We start from the raw sequence: 23,928 nt of genomic DNA, 5'->3' as shown, positions 1-23,928 counted from the left end.
GCCAGAGGTGGCTCCAATTGATTGCGTTTGTTGCTGAGATGCTTCCTCCAAGTGAGGCGTCTGTCCATGATGAGGCCCAGGTATTTAGCCGAGTCGCTGAATGGAATGGTACTTCCACCCAAATGTATGGCAGGGACGATTTAAAGTGTTTTGTTTGAAATGATTGTGAACTAGATACCGGAGTATTCGTTTGATTTTTGAGTATATTTGAGAAATTGATTCGAATTTTGGATCAGGCTTGGACTAAATGAAAGTGAAGGCTTAATTTGAAATAAATTTATAACTTTCTAATCGTTTGCTTCGTTGTCACTTTACCGATTTCCACGATTCGTTAAAGAAACTCTTCCTAAGAGTAAAAATCTTTTCCATTGGCTGATAAGTGATTAAATTTGGAAAATCAAAAGCCGAGTAGAGAGTTACAGTTAATTAAATCTGAATATGCTGATACTCTTTGAATTTTCAAGATTTTCTCTCTCTTCCATTTAGGTTTTTATGTGTTGTTTTCTTTTTCTCGTTGCAAAAGTTAGTCAAGCCAATTATTATTTAAATAAAATGCAAATTAGCAATTTAACTCTCATCCATCGTTTTGGAGGGGGGTCAGCGGAGCGTAACGTTTTTCAACTTGCTTTTAATTGAGAGACAGAATAGTCAGCCTCGACTCGCATCGTCCCGCCTCCCCCTTCACGTACCGCGCTTGCCTGGATTCTTGCCACATGCCTCTAGAGATAAGACGCACTAACTACCTTTTTGTAAGTTTACCGTTGCCTTTTGTTTGTCTGCATTCATGCCCCTTCTCCACACTTCTTACCCCCTGCTGATGATGATGATGCCCCGACGCCATCAACAGCAGCAGCAGCAACAACAACAACAACTGACAGTTAACGGGCGACGCCTTCAACTATGCGACGGCAGCGGCCATGCAAAAAGGCAGCAGCGGCAGTCGGCAACGGCAGTCGGCAGCGGCAGTGACAGTCGGCAGTCGTAAATCAAAATGGCTGAAGAAAAGACAATCATCATTCATTTCATTTTCGCCCCCTTTCACTTATGGCTGGTGCGAAAGAGACAGCGCATGCGTGGGAGTTGAAGGGAAATGGCTTCGAAAATGTGTTGATATTCCGATGGGCTAAACAAAAACAGCAACAAAATAGATTTCCGTGATGAATTGTCATCATCTTCGTCATCATCATCGCCATCAATGTTTGGCCATTTGCAAATTTCACACTTGGCAAATCAGCTGAGGCTACAAATGCAAACTGGTCTCTGTGAAAGTGGGCTGGGCTTAAAAACTATGGCCTCGCACTGTGATTTGAGCATGCACGAAAAAGGCAACCAAATCAAATCGAATTTCCAAACAAATATGACGTTCAAAAATTTTGTAGTATTTTCATTGAATATTTAAAACAAAAAAAATAATAATGAGTACATCCAAAATAATTCTGCGAAAAATTGTCGATACAGTTAATCGTTTAATAACCCTCAGTGTTGATTCTAAGATTTTGAATATACCAATATTTAGTATTTTGAATATAAACAAATCTTTTATTTTATAGAGAATCTTATATATATGTACATATACATAAATCTTTAACAATGGGTAAATTAGTTGTGAACTAAGCCCATCATTTAACAAACTAATTATATATTAGTTAATAAGTGTTCAGATTGCAATACAGTTGACGGCTTTGTTTCGTCCCATTTATTTGTCGAAACGTTCCACTGTAATAGCTGATAGTTAATACATTAACTGACAGATGGCGCTTTACTCAGTTGCTCACTGTCTCCATCTGGATGGCGCCACTGATTTCGAGCCATTTCTGTTGCCTGAACTTAGGCGGTTTCGAAAATTGTTACTTCTGCCTAAAGTCAGGCAATGTTTTTTTCTCATACTAAAAGTATGCAACACTTATGTTTAACCAAGAGCTTGAGCACCAAATCCTAAAAAGATTGCATACTTTTGAAATGAAATATAAATTATCGACAGAATTTTTCTCAATGATGTCAAATGTCATTAATAAAGAGCTAAAAAGGCTATATCTAATTTTCTAAAGGACATCCCAGCTTAAGATGTTTTATACTTATGTCCTTATGATAGCGATGCTTCACATTATACAATTAGTTGGTATTATCGACTTGTCTATGATTAAAGTTAGATAATGATAATTTGGCTGGAGTTTTTTGCTGTTTACTTTGAATCAAATTTAAGAATTTTGTGCGCTTGAATAAATCACATGAGACATAAATCATATAATAAGCAACAACAACAACAATGGGGGGGAAAGAGGAGAGCACACACATCAGACATTATTATCATCTCGCTTGTGCTTGAATGAGTTTCTTTTGCCGTCTGCTTCCCCCCGGCAACGATGCCCGCAAAAATGCCTTCATGGCCAAGGCTACCCACCAATCTTCCCCACATTCTATTTTGGCTTCCCAATCATCTCTTCATATCACACATATTATTCAGTAGGCAGAAGGAGATCGAGGTCCATACACAGATAGACAGAGAGAGAGCGAGCGACCAAACTTCCGCCAGGCATTGTCCTTTCGCGCCTAACCCACCTCCCCCACTCATCCAACTCCTTCTGCCACTGGTGGCCATCACTTGGAAGGGAAAATGTGTAATTGAAAGGGAAGCTTTGGTTTTGGCAGCAAGAAAATTATTTCGTTAACAAAGGAGAAATATTTCAAAAAGGGAAAGGAAAGGAGGAACAAACACAATACATGGCGGGTGTACTTTTGTCCCTGTGTGTTTGTATGTGTGTGTGTGTGTGGGTGGGGTGGGTATAAGGTGGCTGGAAAATATTTTAAAGTTTTTTATATTCCCTTTTTCTATTTTTAGAGTTTTTTATTTTATTTTTGTTCATTCATTTTCAGCCAATGCAAAAAGTTGCCAAAGTTTCATTTCCGACAACAAGTTACCGTTAGTTAGGTACTTTTTTCTGGCCAGGGTTGTCACCCACCATGCATATGCATGACTTAACATTTAACGTGTGTGTTAGCCCCTCCCTCTCACTCTCACTCCCATTCTCTCTCGCTCACTCGCTCTCTTTTACTTTACTTGTCTGTCTCTGTCTTCCTGTCTGTCTGTCCGTCTGTATGCATTGTTCGAGCTGAGGTTTGATTTATGAGGTCAGAGACTCGTGATAATGAGCCAGGAAATTAAATCACTTTGACCGGAAGGATGTCCAGGTCAAAAGGGGATAACACAATTGATTTCATATTCATAAATTCAATGAATGTTGTCAGCTTGTACATGACAGAAGTGCGAGGAAGGATGCCTAGGAGCGGGCAGCCTGACCAAAGGAAATGGCATCACCAAAACTTGTGTGAGGACTTTGATTACATAAGTTTCTTATTAAAATTCAGTGATGCCGGACTGCTTTCGAAATTCTGACACTGAAATGCAATCTGAATTCCCGAGCTTTTGAAGTTCTCTTGAGGATTTGCCGAAGCATATCATAATCAATTTATCAGACATCAGCGGGAGAAGGCCACACATGTTCCATGATACTCATCCTACAGATGTTTCCATATTTTGGAGCTTCATTTCAAACCAAAACTTGGTAGAGACAACAAGTGCTAATGTGACATTCTTCTCTCTCTCTTCTTTTACAGAGTTTCAAAATCAAAATTGAAAATACCAACTAGAAGATAAGGCTACACCAAATAAAAAGAAAATCCAAAATTTCACTGAAAAATCAACCAGAGGATCAGCAAAATAATAAAAAATACGAAATCATTTTATACCTCAGGCACGCAACATACACACAAACACACAACCAACTAAGATTTTAAGGGGCAACTGTACATTAAACTTAAGTGTTCAAAAAAGGTAAGTAAATTGGAATGGCTTAAAAAGTCATAACTGTTTCGGTTGTTTTAGTTTAAAGTTTCGGTTGATTGATTTTTTGTTCTGTTTGTTTCATTGCAGATTACTTTGTATATAGAAAAGTAGCTAAAAGCACAAGAAGACGTAAATCTCGAGGAGTCACAGCAGTCAGTCAGCCAGTCAGTAGTCACTAGCATACTAAGAACCACACACACACACACACACCCACACAGAAGCAAAATCACCATCTTCAAAATGACGATGAGTACAAATAACTGTGAGAGCATGACGTCATATTTCACAAACTCATATATGGGGGCCGATATGCACCATGGCCATTATCCGGGCAATGGCGTCACCGATCTCGATGCCCAACAAATGCATCACTACAGTCAGAATCCAAATCATCAGGGCAATATGCCCTATCCGCGCTTCCCGCCCTACGATCGTATGCCCTACTACAATGGCCAGGGCATGGATCAGCAACAGCAGCAACATCAGGGTTACTCTCGTCCCGATAGTCCCTCCAGTCAGGTGGGTGGTGTGATGCCGCAGGCGCAAACGAATGGTGGTCAATTGGTCAACCAACAGCAACAGCAGCAATCTCAGAACCAACAGCAGCAATCCCAACAGGCACCACAGCAACTTCAGCAGCAGCAGCAACAACAACAGCAGCAGCAACATCCTCAAGTGACGCAACAGCAGCAAGTGCAAGTGCCCACACATCCCCAGCAACAGCAACAACAGCAGCAGCAGCAACAACAACCTGTGGTCTATGCCAGTTGCAAACTGCAAGCGGCTGTGGGCGGTGGCTTGGGCTTGGTGCCCGAGGGAGGGTCACCACCCTTGGTTGATCAGATGGGTGGACATCATATGAATGCCCAAATGTCGTTGCCACATCACTTGGGACATCCGCAATCACAGGTAAGTTGAGCACATGGGATGAGGAGTATTTTTACCGGTTTAAGGATAATTTTGGTGGCATAACATAAGCACTAGCTTCCTCTTCCCCTGCCCCTGCTTAATCTAACCCTTTTTAAACGCTTTCATTCTTCTATCTCTCATGCTGCCTCTCCAGTTGGGTTACACAGATGTTGGCGTTCCCGATGTCACAGAGGTAAGATCGAGCTTCCAATACTCGAATAACTTTGATACACTTTGCTTTTATTAACATCCCTTTGGATGGGGTTAACGGGTTTTTGAGTTTATTGAGATTAAAACATTGAAAATTTGGTAATATCTTTAGGTCCATCAAAATCATCACAATATGGGCATGTATGGACAACAACAGACCGGAGTACCACCAGGCGTGGGTGCACCAGGGCCTCAAGGCATGATGCATGCTGGCCAAGGACCACCGCAAATGCATCAAGGACATCCAGGACAACACACACCGCCATCCCAAAATCCGAATTCGCAATCCTCAGGGATGCCGTCCCCACTGTATCCCTGGATGCGAAGTCAGTTTGGTAAGTGTCAAGGAAAGTGATCGACAATTCCACGAAACGTATTAAGTGGAATTTTTCTTCTTCTTATAGTAGTGGGTTGATTTGTAGTTAGTTGTTGACATTAGTTCGTACTACCTAGTTCGTATTGTAGTTACAACAACAAATTGTTTAATCTAATTTCCATTTATGCTGTGAATTTGCCTCGAGAAACGAATGTTGAGCGAACCTTTGCAGCAGATTGATTGACCAAGACACGATAATGCCAAAAGGATTATCATTCAAATCCAGACTTTATATTCGATTTTTCAACTTTATTTTTCAGCTTTTTGTTTAGTCCTTTTTAGTTAATTATTATTAATCATTTCAACAAGTTAAACAATTAAATTCACTTTTATTCGGTTGATGAAAATGTGAAATTAAAATTGTTAAAGATTTGACAATATTTTGAAATCTTTTTACCAAAACCAGCTCTAAACTTTGACCGACTTCTATTAATAACGAAATCCCATCTGAATAACTATCCATCCATTAACTGGGATTAAGGCCAGAAACTTCAATTTGAAGAATACCTAACGAAATACTTTGAGAGCTGTTAGAAGACTTTGCTATTTTACCTATTAATTCTTATAGAGGAAGATTTTTGATTTCAAATCATAACTGTCTCTCTGGATAGCCCCCTAACTCTTTCGTCGGTTTAAACCCCAGATCCATTTTAATGGGTTTTAATTTAGAAATGTTCTTCAGTTTTTGCAGTTCATTGAATCCATTACAAACTCGTCAAGATATGGAACACATTCATTAAGTCTTCAAATTTTAGTTAATAAATACATCATATTGCACTTCTCTCCGAAGAGGACTTCGGTCCTTTCCTATCATAGAAAATACTGTACGATGGAATACAAATTTACAGACTGCGATGTCCCAATGATGGGACTGAAGTGTTGATAGAAGTTTTTACTTATAAACTTATATTCCTAACTTAAAACTATGTCCATGTCCGAGTCTTTAAAACATTTTCTTAAAGACTCCTGAGAATGCACACTCTGCTAACTTTTTCTTCCGATTTAACTCTAAACATTTCAGTCTGCTCCTCACTCATGAGTCATGACAACGCTTCTGACCTTGACACGTCTCAGTGATTTTCACTTTATTGCCTTGGCCAATTGCTCGCATTAAACGTAATCCATCTGCAATGACAAAGGCGAGGAAGAAGTCGAAAATCCCAAAAATGTAAAAGGGAGAAATACCTGACAATTTTATACAAATTCGCAAATTTCCCAAAATCGAAACGGAACGCAATCGATGAATGCCAAATAAATGTGCTACGACTGTGTGTGTGTGTGTGTGTGTGTGAGGAAAAGAGGTTGAGACGAGTGAGGAGGAAGAAGGTTTACCGAAAGGGACAGGCCAAAAGGATCCTAGAGCAGGATAAAGGCGTACACAGAAGGCGGTCTAGGCACATAATGCAAATTGACAATAGAGTCTTCGGACCGTTCGATACAAAGTGAAAGCGAAAAGGTTTCCAGAGCGTAACTAATCGATGCCACGAAAAACACTGAAGCATATGTCCATATACAGATTGAAGTCAGAGGCATGAGAAACCCACTGAATTTTGTTTCAACAAAAATATTTCCAAATTTAGAATTTTATTCACTTTCACTTTCATTTCAAGCAAAATGGATCACTGACCAAATCGCCTAAGCCTGAGAGAGCTTTTTCCTTGCTTCTATTTTGTTCTTCGTTGTGTTTTTTGCATTTTATTTTAGTTTGTTTTTTATTTGCTTGTTGTTTTTCTTTTGCGTTTCTGCTTTTTTTTTTTTTATTTTGCACCAAAGCCAGATTGAGATGTAAAGCAGAATTGATGACCGTCATTAGTTACACGTTATGTGCAATGGATGCCATCAATTTATTAATCTCCAGAACACGCCGAGAGCTCCCCATTCATAGCAAGGCAACCTGGGCCAGGCCTGGTCTCTGGCCACTTCGTCGTCTTAATCCCTGCTCCCTCACTCAGTCTTCCTCTCAACCTGCTCCCTTTGTGGCGGTGCAAAAAATTAAGTGGAAGGAGAACGCGCCTACTAGCCAAGCTGCGGTGACACGAGGTTTTTCTCTTTTTCTTTTTCTGTGGCGTATTTAAAATGCAACAGTAACTTTGACTTGGAGGCTGGGCGAATTAAAGTTGGAGTTTGAATCTCCCGCAGAGGAGAGGCTGCTGCAGAGGGGCAGTGTGGCAGTGGAAGGTGCGGCCTTTGAGCATTCTCACTGTGCCACAACATGATCCCCGAGCTTAAGTTACGATGATTAAATGCATACGAGTTTATTTTTGCTTAGGTTTTTTTCCTTCCTTTTAGATTGTTTTGCATAGCCCATAAATAGTAAGAAATACAGTGGAACAGAGAAGATTCAAAGTCACCAAAATCGACATCCAATGAGAATGTAATGTAAAAATTTGACATTTGCTTCTTTCGAGCAGTTCAAAGTATGCAAAGAGTCATCTAAATCCGAAGAGAGAGAGAGAGAGAGAGAATGGGAACTCTTATTTCATTTATATTATTTATAGACCTTTTCTTGGTGCTCTTACCCATGGTAACTACTTAACGCCTTGCAATTTTTCATATAAAAAGCGCCGATCGTGACTAGCCAAAAGAACTTCCATGGCCATTTGGACATTGTCATTGGGGCCAACAAAAGAGCGAAAATAAAAGGAAACTTAGTTTCAATTAAGTTGTAACTCATGATCATCAGAAGGCAAAAGAAAAAAAGGGAGGAGGGAAGGGGAAGCAAAGCGAAGGACCAGTAAGTGGGTCCTTTCTGACCGACTGTTAATGGTGTTTTGATATCCGGCTCCATTTGCTTAATTTTCTATACTCTTATGCAATATTCTGGTCAGAGAAAGATTGTAGATTGAAGACATAAATTTCATAAGGAGAACAAGTAGAAACCAAGAGGATTTGATATGAGAATATATAGTTGATATGATTGAAGGGTATTGCAACTTTTACATAGTTGAAGAAATGAAACTTCCAGTCCCAGTCGAATGTATGTTGGGACGATTGGTAGTTTACTTTTTGATAATTTGCTCATAAGCAGCTGTGGCAGAGGCACTGGCAAAAGTGGCAGTAAAAATGGCAGCAACAACTTGCAATCTGCCACAGCCTCGGTTGGATTCGCCATACTTAATCCTCGATGGCTGGTGCCTTTTGGCTTTTAGCCTGCGGTGAGGGAACGAGTATGAGGCGGGTCATAAATTTAAGCGACAGTCAACAAATTTAAAGCAACAAGTGTTTGTTTGGACGGGATGCGAGTCTGGCACTCTCCCTATCTCTCTCTCTCTCTCTAAGTGTCTTTGTGTGGGTGAAAGAGTTTTCTTTTTTGACCTTGTTAAGTCTTGATAGTCATCGGATTTGGACTAGAGCATAGAAATCTTTAAGGATTTTAGTTCATGCAACGGAAATAAATAAATTTGAAATAGTTAAAGTGGAAGTAAACCGCAGAAAGAAGCTCAATGGAAGCTTCCTCACTTCATTGCTGCATGAATAATATTCGTAATTTGTCAAAAAGGTTGGCCAAATCCCAAAATACAAAAACCGTAGAAGAAGCACAAAGAGAACAACCAAGAAAAAATGGAATCCAAAAACAACGCTGCGATTGAGAATAGCAAAAATGAAAAAAAATTATTCGATAAGTCATGGCATCGACTTTGGGATCACCTGTAAGAATTAAGACCCAAAGATGATCCTTAACAGAGATTACTTTCTGGGTAAGAAGTCTTTGAGGTCAAGGTATTAGAAAAGTATCGAATGAAAACAAGTCCAATTCACTTATGGACTTCGATTCTTCGATTGAGTCTTTCGAATATGCCCATTTTTGGGTCTATATTGATGCAGGGTATCAAAAACCACCCACACTTTGGATTGTTGTTACTGCTGCTGACCCAAACCTCCCCTGGAAAATCCCCTAAGGACTTTTGGGGCGAGCTGTTGCCATTATTTTACGCTTCTGCTGGCCAGCTTGGAACGGAATAAAAATAAAAGCGAAATTTCCTTTTCGCATTTGATGCGCTTTATTAAACTTTTCTCTCGTTTCTTTTTTGTTTGGTTTGGTTTGGTTTTTTGGGGGTTTTATTTTTTGTTCAGAAATCCCAAAAGTTCTCGTGTCATTTTTTCTGCCCTCCCCCCCCCTTCGCTTTGGTTGGGTCGACCAGCTCCATTTTGACAGGCCATGTCAAAGTTTTTGCTTTGGCATCTTTTATTTTATTTTTTGTTTTATTTTTAGGAAAAACCTTCACGCATTTGGCAAATTATCTTTTGATCCTGGATGAATTTAACCGTTCACGGGACACATTGACAGCTTGAGGGGGTGCTGGGGAATGTGGAAGGGAGGATGAAAGGCGAAAGGAAAATGCGTTAACACAATTTCACTTTGGAGCTTTCAAGCTTCGGCGTGGACACATCCTAAGCCCTGGCAATCGTGTGCCTAAGTAGTTGCTAGTCTTGGGTCTCTTTCTCTCTCTCTCTCTCTCTCTCTCTCGTTGCCTCTTACTTCGTCTGTATCTTTCTGTTTTACCATCGAAAAGTAGTTTGCTGGGGGAAAATCCCCAAGTTAAACAGAAAAATTTTTAGTTGAAGGAGAAGAACAACAAAAGATACAAAAAAAAATAGGAAAACACTCCCCAGGACATTAAGTGCAGTGCCAACAGGCCATAGGGAGGGGAGGCAGATGGGAGTTGAGCAGAGAGAAGTTCCTCCTAGAGCAGCGGCAAGTGCAAGTAAAGTCAAGTCGAAGGCGGATGATGGCCCGGGATCAACGTTTTACGCTGAAGCCAAAAGCACAAAACTTTGTCCAACGTTTGCCAAACGTGCAACTTTTTGGCATTGCAGAAGAAGTTCTTTTCATTGTCTTGCGCCCTGTGACTCTCGGGCGGGGGAGTATCCGGAGGACGATGTGGGTGGAGGACAGTTAGGGATTGTGGTAGCTGTCGGTTATAATGCACAATGAAGTGCACTTTTCATACTCGAAGCAAAGAATTGAAAAGTTGTTTACTCTGTGCGAGGGACATGTTGATTGGCTATGGAAATCAAATGGTCGACTAAGTGACTCTAACTACAATTGCTTCTGATCATCCCCAAGTTCTTACCAAGAAGAGTAATGAAATGGAATTTATTGTAAACAATTTATCAACTCATTTGACATTGTCATAGCCTCCAACTCAATAACGGCAGGTTAAGGCTGGCTGCCTCCTCTTTCTGCCCCCCTTTTGCAATCTTTGCTGGTGGTCGACTGTCGAAAAGTTGCATGTCATGCAACAAAATATTGCACTTTGCCGTATAAAATACTAATAAACGAATGAAAGAAACACAAAAACCTACACACACACACACAAATGCGAGTAAATGTTTTTTTAATTGCGGAAATTACAGGCAAACGTAAAACGTGCAAAGAGACGCCGCAAATTATTATTATTTATGATCCATAAGTTGATAAAAATTTTGCGCGCAAAACTCAAAAGAATTTGCTGTTTAGTTCGTGTGTGGTCGATAGGTTGGCTGGAAAAACTTATTTGTCATGTAAGACGATGGAAATGGAGGAAATGTTACGGGAGGCTGAGTGGGCCAGGCTAAAATATTCATTTTCACCGTTGACATCTATCAAAAGAATGGCCAATTCCACAAAACTCAACCTCGATCCTACATTTTTTTTTGGGTCGGTTAATTAAAACCATATTTTACAGGGATAACAATTAAAAATTAACATTGATCATTTGTTATTTGTACAATTTTATTTTAATTTTCTTTTCTGTTTTCCTCAGTTTTTTTTTTTTTTTTTTGTTGGTTCTCTTGGTGTTGTCCCTTTCTCTTTGTCTGCTTGTATCCCGAGAGATTTGACTTGGTTTTTTAATTTGGGACTTGTTTAAGCACATAAGAGGTTTAAAAAAAGCAAGAACAACAACAACTAGTTGACAAAAGAAAGGATTGTATCTGCTGCCAACCATTCAAAATTTAAAACATGGCCAGGACTGTGCAGGGACTTTAAAACTTTATGTTAGTTATCGTTTAAACAAAAGCCAACCAAAAGAAAAAAAGAAAGAGAAAACGCAACGAAATGGCGGGGGGGAACTATTTTTTGTTTCTATCTTCTTCTATTCAGTTCCCCATTTTTCGGTTATTCGAATTCAGTCGCTGGCCATGGCTACCCATGTCAAAATATTTGACAGCTGACTAAAACATGCTCTGCGAGACGGGTAGAGGGAGGAGGGGCTATGCGGGACAGAACCAGTCTCAGAGATCTCACAGAGAGAGAGACCAGAGCGAACTCTGGCAGGCAGCCGTCGGGCATATCATCATATCCCCTCTAGGCCAAACGAAATCTCTACTTTAATGGAAAACTTGTCGGCTAGCTGAGCGCCTGCTACCAATTCCATCATCATCATCATCACCATCATCCACCATCTATTCCACCATTATGGGTAGGCGTGCCTCAACTGGCCATCTAGAAGGCGGTGGCAGCCATTGAAACTGAGAACATGTGGCCTGACATTGACGATGATGTTTCGTCACGCCGCCAACAAAAAACTTCTTTCTTTGTAATTTTGGGAGTATCAAGTGCAAAGATATTTAGAATTTCTTTTTTAAACTGAAATGAGTTAAATTTAAATATTCAACAAAGAGCATAATCAAAAAGAGAGGAACCCTCGTATTGTGAGCTTTAAACCTTGAAGCTTTACATAGTATTTTGTTGCAATTCTCAACCAGTTTTGGCCTTGCCTTGTTGTTTAGCAGAATCTACTGAGAACTTTCATTTGTTTGATTTAAAACTCTTTGATAGTTAGTTACAATATTTACTTAGATCATCACTAATAGATATAGGTATCATTTGAAAGACAATCTATTTACCTCAGATGTAATCAAATAGAACCTCGTTCAGACTATATACATATAGGGTCAAGAAGGACCTTTTCGCCTAACAAAGAAACGTCATGAGAGTTGAGGTTCTACTGTAGTTGGAATCAAGAATAATATAGATAAACAAAATCTACTGGTTCAATACTTATTTAATTTTTGGTTTTAGACATTTAGCCAATTATAAAATGGAAATAAAATTGGCTTCATTTCTTCTCTTTTTACTATTAAATAATAATAATAATTGTATTTATTTTGCTGCTTCAACGAATTTCATAAAAATGTTGTAGTAATTATTTTAATGATTTCCTTTAAACGTTAAACACTCGCACACACACACACACTCGCACACACACACCCAGTGCTCGGCGCACTAATGTAATTGTACAACAACAAGAAAAATGGGGGAAAAAATGGAATAAAATCCATTATGGCAGCAAGAAGAGTAATATACAAAGTAAAATGGTTAAAATGGTGGCCTAATCGCAATTTAATTACAATACGCTTTCATATCAAAAAGCATTAATGGTTCGGTCCCAGTCACAGGCCAAGTCCAGTTCCACTTTCAGCGCCACCGCCAACTCCAGCTCCCATCTCCAGTCAACCAAATACTAACCACAACTCTTGCTGTAAGGGGCAGGGGAAGGGGGCAAGGCAATGGCAAATTGGGCGTGTATTTCACATGTATCGCTACTCTTTTCTTTCTTCTTTTTTTTTTTGGTTTAGATTAATTGTTTCACTTTTATTATATTGTTCTGTTCTTGATATGAGTGTGTGCCTTCAATCTCTTTGGGGATTACCCAGAGCGCCATTAATGCGTTTATAATAATTTTTGAGATATGAATTTGAATCGAAATTATAAGACGATGAAGAATCCGATTCTCTGCAAAGGCATCATTAAAAACTAATTTCCAATGGGTAGAGAGGGTAGAGAAGATCGCCCGCTCTTAAATTGCCATGCGAACGCCTCATAACTACTATTATGGCCACCCTTTCTCGTTGCTTCCGTCTCCGGGCCATGGCTTGGCCCTTTTATGGCAATCTCATGTCAGTCATCCTCGACATAGTCGTCATCATCATCATCGACTTGTGAGCCATGAAGGTGTTTTTATCAATTAAAATAAACATTTATTTGCCAATGCCATGCGCAGCTCGAAATGGGAATGGGAATGGTCATGGGAGTGGGTATGGAACTATGACATGTGCTGCTAATTAGCGATTGCCACGTAAAAGAACGGGGAGAGACTCATATACAAGATCTGCGATAATGAAACACTCCATATGATACGTATCGAGTGTAAACTATTTGTCGAGTGACTTTAAAGTGCCTCTGCAAAAAGAGAATCCCCTGAAGAGATGTAAAAGTACACGAAAAGTGTGATAGCATCTGACAATCAACTTGAATCTTGTGAATGAACTCGCAACTAAGGATAGAAAAGGATCCAAGATGATTAGCAACTATTGGAATAACTTAGATGCAGTTCTTTGAATTGGATGTCTAAGTTTTATTTGGTCGATGGAGGGGAGAGGAGGCTAAATTCTCATCTGGTGAAAGTAAACCACATCCACTTGTGTTCCTAACGATGTGCTCTTAATCCGCATCTAATACCCCAGCTCACTGGACTCCAACATGGAGGTTATTCATTCCATTAAACTGCAAAAACAAAAAAGCAAAAAAAAACAAAACCAACAAAAAAATGGCAAAAAAATGAAAGAAAAAGCACCACGCACGCTTTTTGCCACAAATCTCTCAAGATTTTTTTGCTGGTGATGCTGCGGCGGCTGCGACTCGTCGTCTAACTGATGATGATTAAATGCGAACGCCTTGGGTTATAGACATGGCATCAGTCGTGTCATTTAAAAGAAGGTAGCTGCTGGCCCGGGCCACCGCTGAGGCGGTCTAACCTTCCCTTCCCTCCACCTTCCTTACACCCTACTAAGCTGCCATTGACCAGGCCTGTTACTTTTTGTTTCTTCCCCTGATTTGGATTCGCGTTCACTTTAATGGACGTGGCACACACACACACTTACACCACACCGACAGGCAGAAGAGCTTATGATGTAATGACCTCCAGCCATAGATGAGCAACACAAGCAAAAACAACAACAGAAAATTGGACGAGCGAGTTGAGCAAGACAAATGCTGAAGATGTTATTAAAAAATAGTTAAGCTACCCAGAAGAACCCGCCCCATGTCTAGGTTAAAATAAAACTAAACGGATGGAAATCCAAGTCTACTGATTACTGATTGGCGTGGTCAGCAAAAACACAGAAAAAAAATGGACAAAAATCCAATTTCCGGAGCCTTAAAGTTCCATCTCTAGTTGCTCTGTTTTTGAAATTTCACACGGCCAAACACCAAATTCGTTTTACCATTGACAATTATATTATATTTGACATATTTTTCCACGTCGCAGTTGTTTTTGTTTTTGTTCACTGTTTCTGTTTCTGTTTCTGTTTCGTTTTCGTCATTACCAAAATTATAATTATGGTAAGTGTCATTAGGCGGCGGGGGCAGCAACCCATTTACCCATTTTGTGGTACCTTTTTTTTCGAGTTATTTGTTGTTTGTTTTGGTTGGTGGAAAAGCAACTGCAATTAAACTGAATAAAACAGTTATATATGCACAATCTACAGAGAGATATGGCAAGAAAGTGGAATTGGAATGGAATCAAGTCAGACTTGACTGAATCATGGCTATGATAGTCTGGTTTCGTTATGCATTCAGAGAGATGGGCATTTATGCATATCTATGGCAAAGGTCTAGATCGAATGTATTTCCCCTCAACGAAGTTCGTATACTCTAACCAGAAATGAAAGTTATCAAGGGAGGGACTCTCAGTCTCATCTCAAGTCTCTAAAACAGGGAGTCTCCTTCACATGAAGTGTATACAGAGGTCAGATATCTGAGTGTCTTCTCCTCTCTTCAGTCTCTGACTCTTGGGCACTTCTTTCTCCCTGGGTCTGGGTGAAGTCATGTTGGGTTTTTTGACAAGTACAAATATCCGAATTCGGTAAGGTTGTCTTTTAATCAGCCTCAGCGCCTTTGCTTCATGTGGTTTTTCGTTTTCGGTTCTCGCTTTTTCTTGTTTAATTTTTATAAATTTTGTTCCCTTTTTTCTGTTTTTTTTTTTTTTTTTGGATTTGATTCTGGTTTAGAACAAAGCCCGCAGCTAAAGAGAACCAGAAACTGAGATACAGATACTTGGGATGCATTCCAGATTGAATATATTTACTTATTGTTGTTGTTGTTGTTGTAATTTGTATTGTATTGTAGTTGTTGTTGTTATTGTAGTTGTTCTAGCCCATTTAAAAAAACACGAATTTTAATTGTGATTTGTTCTTATCTTTGCTCTTTGACAACCAACAGAACGTAAACGTGGCCGTCAGACCTATACCCGTTACCAGACACTGGAACTGGAGAAGGAGTTCCATTTCAATCGGTATCTGACCCGACGACGACGCATCGAGATTGCCCATGCCCTGTGCCTGACCGAACGCCAAATAAAAATCTGGTTCCAGAATCGACGCATGAAATGGAAGAAGGAGAACAAGACGAAGGGTGAACCCGGCTCCGGTGGCGAGGGCGATGAGATCACACCACCCAATAGTCCACAGTAGTTTCAATAGTTCCCCCACAACAACAAAAACCGAAACAGAAAATAAATCCAAAAATGGAAAAAATCTTCAAAATCTAAATACAATTTATGTTTTACAGCAAAACTAATCCAAATGAGAGGACTATTCTATATAGTATGTATCTCTAAATACATATATATACTACCACTATGATAAAACAAAATGAGTAAAGGAGAGAAACAAACAAAAAACTTAGTTAATTGTTATTATTTTCTACTTTTATTATTTAATTTTACAAAAACAAAAAAAAGAAGAAACAAAGCGAGCAAAAATTATAATAAATATAGAAAAAGGCGTAAAAAACTCAACAAAACCAACTCATGTGACCTCAGATTTAAATAAGCTATATATTTAAATATAATGCATATATGTATGTATAATTATAAAAAAAACAAAACATTATAAAAAAAACAACAAAATCAACAAAAAAAAAAACGAAAGATGAAAAAATCTAAAGGCAAAGATGAATTATATATGAAACATATATAAATTAAACTATATATATATACAATAATATTAGTTTTACAACAACATATAATTTAATGTACTATTAACTTATACACAGACACACCCATACACACACACACACACAAACATAAAAACTAAAAATTAAATAAATGTTTGTAGCAATCTTAGCTTAAAAAAAAAAAAAAAAAATGATGAATTAAATGAACAAAATTGAAAACTAAATAAAGAGTTAAACCAAAATGTCGAACCAGATCGATCTTGAATGAAACAGATTCTCCATTTAAATGTTGGTTAAATATAAAAATATAAAACTAAATCAAAAAAGAAAACAAAATTGAGAGAATTCATTTTGGCAAATGGCAAATATTTTTGTAGAATTTTAATTTGTGCAATTTTTTTGTTTCATGTTTCTTAAATGTCTTTCGAATTAGAGTCCTTTATGAATGTGGAGTCCCTTCCACTTGAATCATCCTTTTTCCATACCCTTTGACGTATTTGACCTCATCTATCAGATGATTGATCAACTTTTCTCTTCTTTCTAATCAAATCTTTCACCTCTTAATGATTATTGGAATGTGTTCCAAAGAATGCAGCATTCTATTTAGGACTCTAGTTTTGATGTATCTAAGAAGGATAAATGAATGAATTAGATCTTAAAGGATATAAAGTATACCAACAAACCAAAAAAACAAAACAAAAACCAACACGAAAACAAAACACAAATTTAAATTGGCGAACATTTTTACTATAAATTGTTAAAAAAAAAAAACAAAACTAAACTAAAAACAAAACGATTTCGCTGTTTCTTCAACCAACATGTAAAGTAGTAAAATATAAAATTAAAAACAAAAAAAATCACATTATTTGTAATTTGTGAATTCCGAAATACCGAAATTCCTTAACAACAACCAACAACAACAACAAGAACAACTATATGAATGTATGTACGTAACTCAAACTCAATTTCTCTACTTAACAGTAGAGATCCATATACCAAAGTTAAAAGAAAAGAAAAGAAAAGAAAGAAAGAAAATGGAAAAGCAAGTAACAGCATATGTTTATATGTAGATATATATATATATATATATTATTATAATAATATAATACCAATAACTTTGTAGTGTGCGTTTCGTTTTTGTAAAATCCCCCGCAACATAAAAATACGTAAAACATTTTGTGATTGAACACACACACACACACACACACACTCTCAATCCAGATACGTAACTTTCGGCCTCATTCTGTAAGAAAATTCTATGAATCACAAAGGAATTCATCCTTAAAACATTTCGATATTGATTTAAAGTGTGGAAGCTTAATAATTTGTTGTAAATAAAAATTTAAAAAACAAAAAAAAACCGATGATGGAAATACCAAAATCCACATTTTAGTGTAAACACAAAAAGAGGGCGAAAACAAAAGCATTAAAATTATAATTAATGAAATAAAATGAACAAACAAAAAGAACAAAAACAACAACATTACAAATGAGATTTTGTTTTTATTTGTAAAATTTATAATAAAAATATAGTATTTAAAAATTTAACAAGGTTTTTTCTTACCTACAATCAGTTTTAGTCAAATGGGAATTAAATCATTTCTGAAGTATTGCATTATTTAGGTAATTACTTGAGACGAGGCAGTCAAAACTATATCAATTTCATTTTAAAGTAAGTACAATATGAATATTATGGAAGTATTTAATAACTAACATGAACTTAATTTATATTTACAGATTTGAACTTAGAATTTAAATCTCCAAGAGGCAGCTCATTTCAGAGCATAAGAAAGAAAGATCTAATCTAGACTTCATTGGAATTCATATCACAACAGTCTCACATTAACTTTAATTACATTTAAGTCTCTGCGATGGACATCAGAAGTAATTAAACTAATCAAAACTAAGAGGCAAGTGCCGCTTTGAATATATTTGTATTTCTGATTTTAGTAAACAACTTATCTCTTTAAAGGTAACATCAAACACTAAAGGTGAGTGAGTCATTGAAGTTTTTTCATTCATTTTATTTTATTAAAAGAATATGATATTTGCTTTGCAGGTTGCTGTTCGCGTTGCGAAAACGATCTTATTAATCTGACATCATAATAAGTCATTTATCATTTGGCATTAACCCAACACTACGAGAAAGAGAAAAACTGCCACTGACCAATGAAGTGGACACCTGAGGCCACAGCACGACTTTCGGATCTGGCGGATCTCAACTCCACCCGCATCTCTCAGAGAGGAGGGGAGGCTCCAAGTAAACAAATTGAATTCGCATTGTTTGCATAATCACCAGACATTTGTAAAATGAATGTGATCACGTTTATGTCACAAGCGAATTCTCAAAATGAATTGCGATTCCTTTGAATTGCAATAACCAGAGAGAAAGGAGGCACTGTCGATCGGCGATCAGATTCGTCTGGCACTCATTGAAAGTGTCTTCGCCATGTCATTCTCGGTCATCTTTTGATGTAATAGAGATCACGCCTCAATGGCCACTTTACGAAAATGCAGATGGAGTACTTTCTGCCCTGTTGTAGTTTTTCATTTTTCCCACTCGAAATAGTAGTTTTTCTTGAGCAGCTGCCAATTTGCCAACGCAATGCAACGCAACGCGGATGCAAATGCAGTTTTTCCATGGCCATGGCAAGATTTTCTGGCCCAACACGCCAAGTTTGAGTTCTTATTTGGTTTTCGGTCTAGTGAAATTAATTAAAAACTTTCTCGTTTGCACCAAATAGCATTTTAATTGAATTTCTTACCTAGGTGAAGTTAAATTTAGCAAAGACTTTTAGAAAATAATGTCTTTTCTATGGTTTATTACCTAGACATTAATACACACACAAATTCTTGAGGACTAACTTAAACTAGTTAAGTTTTAATATTCAATTTGTTTTAAGTATTTGCAATTCTTTTGGTTTGCTTTTTCCTATTTTATTTTTAAGTCTATTTTTATGTCAATTTTTATATTTATTTAGTTGTTTATTATTTTACATATTTATCTTATTAAATCGAAATAATTCTAAATATACCATCCGAATTTCAATTTACTTTGTTTATTTTCTGTTTTCACTTTTATATTCACCGATTTTTTAGTCTTTAGCTATTGATATCGTCATCGAAAATCTAATTTTATGCCCATAACTTAGTCAGGTGATTCTGTCTTTAGCCATCCACACGTCTAACTGACGTCAAAACTATCAATAATCACTTTACCAGAATTGAGACAACAATTGGAAATCGAAATCATTAATTATCAGCTGGAACTTGTGAAGGAGAGAGAGACAAAGCAAGATGTCAGAAATCCACTCGACAACGGCGATAATCATAATGAAGGCCCTAGACAAGTGCATGGCACAACATATGCCTTCGTTCACACAATCCATCAATCGCAATGTGATCGGTGATCGGTGATCGGTGATCAGTGATCAGTGATCGACCATCAAGAGTGAGAGACAAATAAACATAAATCATTGGCCCACAAGAGAGGAGAAGAGATAATTAGAGAGAATTGACTTGTAAGAGGAGTTAATCAAGGGTATAAAGACGAAATATTTACGATATAATATCAATTACTGAACATTTAACAACTACTGTCAATTACCTACGCACACACTCACACTAAGAGACACTGGCGAAATTGCAATCTCTCTCACACACACATGTCCTTGATGGCCCAAATGAGTCTCTAATAGAATATTAACTCCCAAAAACCAATTCGAAATGTGGTTGTGGCTGCGGCTAAGCTAAAGACAAAGACGGTAACAGAAATGGAAATGGAGATGGAGTCGGAGATGAAGTTGGAGATGGATCCGTAGCGCAACAACCAAGCGACAGGCGACTGTCGGCAGGCAGGCAGCAGGTAAACTTGCACCCAGAACCAGTTCTAGAGACGAAATATAGAAAATCCGGTTTCAAGTTCGACTTACTGTTCGAATATTCGAGTAATCGAAATTCGAAGATCTCTTTTCGCACACCAATACTAATGCATTTCGAGCACTAATACCAAGGCAATTCGCTCGAACCCAGGGTTCCGCAGTTCAGTTACTTTTCGAACTCGGTCGACAGCAGGTCGCAAGGAATTCCTTCCACTTGGACCGCATGCGCATCGAACGAGATGCCACCACAGCGGGGCACCCACAGGGAAACGGCATGGATGTCTCGTCTCGCCATGAGGGAGTGAGACACACACACACACAGGCACTGGTTGGCCTGCTCGCACCCGCGCACATGCGCAGACACTTGTAACCGCCCACGAGTTTCGAATGAATTGTTTTCAATATGGCTGCCGTTTCGATAATAGTGTTGTTGTTGCTGCTGCTGTGGCCATTCGAACTGCTGTTGTTGTTGTTGTTCTTGTTGATGATGGTGACTCGGCAATGGCAGGCGGCATGCAGCAGCGGAATCCATCAGAGCAAACAGAGATGCGGCAACCATTTGCCGCCGTTATGCTTGGCCACCTACCACAAATGCCGGCGGAAGAAAACTCAATTTTAAGATCGAATTTTGAAAATGTGTTTTAAATAGTTTAAGAAAACAATCTGTGATAAATAAATATAATTCGACATATATTGAAATCTTATCTTTTTGGAAACGGAACAAAGAATGCTTAGATTGACCTCGATAGACTTGATTACTAAATCAATGAAAGTTGTGAACTTGTTTCTATTAGCGAACTTACGACTTACTATATAGAAAACTTAATCTAAATTAGAATCCAATATGGAATGGCAGAATCTGAACAATGTATTTTGCTTAAGCAGTACTCGGTCTAATCCTTCTCCTTGTCAGGAACAAGCAGTAGTTGGCTTCGAATCCCCGGATAGTGCATTGTTTTAGTTATCGTCAATAGTTGCTTGGGCTTGTAAAAATAGTTAGGTTGTTAGTTGATATAGAAAATGCTGGATCATAATATTAATTTTGTTTGGAAGATAACGAAAACTTAAAAAACTTATTCTCAACTTTACAAGCGAAAGAAAATAAATTTTGGTAGATTTTTCTTAATCAGTTCCTCTTCTGCTCTTCAAAAATACATCTTTTGTAGGGATAGACTCAGATCTGATTCTTCATTCTGAGTTTAAAATATCCAAATCAATGTTTTTGCCTGATCGCTAACGCTATAATTCAGTTCTGAAATGAAAAGTATCTTAAAAGTATAACAATCAACAATTGAAAGAAGAAGGATAACCCGAAATTCGAAATTGATAAATTTGAAAGGAGAAAAGGAAGAGAAAAAGTCAAATATAGACAAGGCCCACAGACGAATTGGAAAACCTAAAAGAGTCTGAACAAAAAATTAGGTTAATAAGATCATAAAGCTTATTCTGAAACGATTTGAGAGTGGAGAGCAAGATACCAATCTCTCATATTTTTCAAAGTGTTTCTTTTATTCTTACATTTTCATCAAAGCCTTCAAGAGTTTTCTGAGAGAAATATTACTAGACAAGAAATTTAACTGAGCAATATATTTTTTAACTGAAAATCAGTGTTTTTTTTCATTTTAAGCAAGGCAGAAATTACAATGTAGAAAGTATATATAATATCAGTTGATTTTCTAGAATTCTGAAGGAAAATCTGTTGTTTTTTTTTGTTGCTAAGATTATTGAGTCCAAAAATCGCCCTTTAAGTTTAAAACTTGCAATTTAGAGACTTCTTTGCCATGAACTGTTATTAAATTAATTGAGCTTAAGGTCAATCTAAGTAAATGGTATAAGAATTTAGTATGTTAGTTAGAAAAGTGTTTAGTAGATCTTCCTACCCTTGTCAATATAGTCGTCTCAACTAATTACCTAAATAATGAAATTATATTAACTAAAGAAATTGAATATTCACATTTGACTTTTTCAGTTAGTTATAAAAGTGATTCTAGACAGATACAGATCTTGAATAGGAAGTTTGACAAAGATCAAGCTACTTATTATATTCGTTTGAGATCAAATACAATTTGAGAATATTTTAATTACTTAATTACCGTGAGGTGTTAACATTTTTGAATGTCTCTTTTATTCATTCATGTCTTATCAATATTCATCGAGAGTGAGAGAAAAAGTTTCTGCACTTGGTATAGAAATTCTCATATCTCAATCTTTTTCCATTCAATATTGCCGAGCATTAAAATTAAGTAATTTGAAGAGAGGGCGGGGATAACAGAACGATTGCCACAATGTTGTTAAGGAAGAGGTGTGGAGGGAAGAAAATGTTGTCACAACATTCTCAGTAATTACCAGTAATGCCTAAAAAGAAACTCAGACAGAACACCAAAACACAACTCGACACCGCTAATGATCGAATCATTTCGGATAATGTGCCCGGGCATCAGTAGCAACAGGGCCAAGCGAAACTGTAACTCTTGGCCATAAGAAAGGCCAAAATCAACCAGCACACACACACACAGAGTGAGCGGGACGGAGAACAACCAAAAGTCAAACTGTAAATTGAGCTGCAGATGTAAGTAAATCAAATAAAATCACGTGTCATTTGTCTCGACGACTCATTGAAAGATAAGATTTTTCGGTAGCTTGTACTTCTCTTCTAATGTTTAGACCTGACGGTGAGACCAGCCACTGAAAGTAAGGACAAGGCACTGGCCAAGAACGGAGGAGACGAAACGCGAGGCCGAGAACTGGTCAACTGGTCAGTGTGCAAAAAAATGGACTGCTGGCCATTAATCAAATACTTTACTAAATTTAATATGCGGTTAAAAGTGCTAATGATGTTGGTCTGGCCATCGGTTAAGCCTTCGTCCTCATCTCATTCCTTCAATCCTTCTAATTCTACGCCCACAACAGAGAATGAGAGAGTGAGAGAGAGATAGAGAGAGAGGGAGTGAGCCAGAGAAAGAGAGGGAGAGACAAGGCGGCAGTACATAAAGTTTAATGAGAAACCACTTAACACTTTCAGAGCTTTTTACGTTTTGCTGTCATTAGAATGATTTTTGCCACTAACTACAATGCTCTTACATTTACACTGAAAGAAACTACAGAAAAACCAACTATCTAAAGAGAACTAACAGAATAAAATAAATTGAATTTAAACCGGCTCGAGGTCAATCTTACAAAAGAAGATTATTTCAAAGGTAACACACAAAAAGGTGAGCAGGTTGTCTGTATAGCTATTTCAAGAACTACCAAGTTCTATCATCAGCAGACTTTGCTAAAGAACTCCAGAATTGCAATAGCCATACCATGTCTTCAACGCTAAAACTAGTTGGGAATTACATTGCCAACTAAATGAAGCGAAAAAAGCTGGCGAAGCCTACAATACCGAAGACCACCTTTTGTGCATTACCCTTAGGCGCTATGAAATATTAGTGTAAGAGCTTCGCCCTTAACAAACTAAATTCAAGACCTGTTTCTTTTTATACACGGTATATTGTACCATATAGAAAAAGGGTTTTTTTTTTTTGGAATGAAATTCCAAAATAACGGCGTGCCTTCCGTTACCTTTGAAATAATCTTCTTTTGTAAGATTGACCTCGAGCCGGTTTAAATTCAATTTAAATTTCAATAGGTCGCAATCTCTAACCAGAATAAAATAAATTTAACGATTCACTTTACAAGTCATTTAGATAGAAATAGATTCCCGATGTTTATATTTCCAACTTTAAAAATTCGATCCTTATGAAGCGCCTTCATTATCATTTTC

The 23,928-nt window shown here is 37.6% G+C and overlaps 1 protein-coding gene across 4 annotated transcripts in view; it reads left to right on the top strand.

The window, feature by feature from the left end:
• Nucleotides 1-17,282, top strand: part of Antp (Antennapedia) — a 111,602-nt gene extending 94,320 nt beyond the window's left edge. For 3 of the 4 annotated variants that reach the window (XM_068296269.1, XM_068296271.1, XM_068296270.1), the window contains 5 exons: nucleotides 3,616-3,832; nucleotides 3,932-4,753; nucleotides 4,908-4,946; nucleotides 5,076-5,298; nucleotides 15,547-17,282. In XM_068296269.1, the coding sequence (XP_068152370.1) occupies nucleotides 4,085-4,753; nucleotides 4,908-4,946; nucleotides 5,076-5,298; nucleotides 15,547-15,797 (1,182 nt within the window). In that variant the 5' untranslated portion in view covers nucleotides 3,616-3,832; nucleotides 3,932-4,084 and the 3' untranslated portion in view covers nucleotides 15,798-17,282. The remainder of the gene's footprint in view (nucleotides 1-3,615; nucleotides 3,833-3,931; nucleotides 4,754-4,907; nucleotides 4,947-5,075; nucleotides 5,299-15,546) is intronic. The other variant, XM_068296272.1, reaches the window with a different exon arrangement.
• Nucleotides 17,283-23,928: the final 6,646 nt, after the last annotated feature.

The sequence above is a fragment of the Drosophila tropicalis genome, unplaced genomic scaffold (assembly GCF_018151085.1).
Source record: "Drosophila tropicalis isolate 14030-0801.00 unplaced genomic scaffold, ASM1815108v1 contig_859, whole genome shotgun sequence".
NCBI classification, from domain to species: Eukaryota; Metazoa; Arthropoda; class Insecta; order Diptera; family Drosophilidae; genus Drosophila; species Drosophila tropicalis.
The sequence above is the reverse complement of the archived record's forward strand: the minus strand, read 5'-3'. Positions and strand labels throughout refer to the sequence as shown.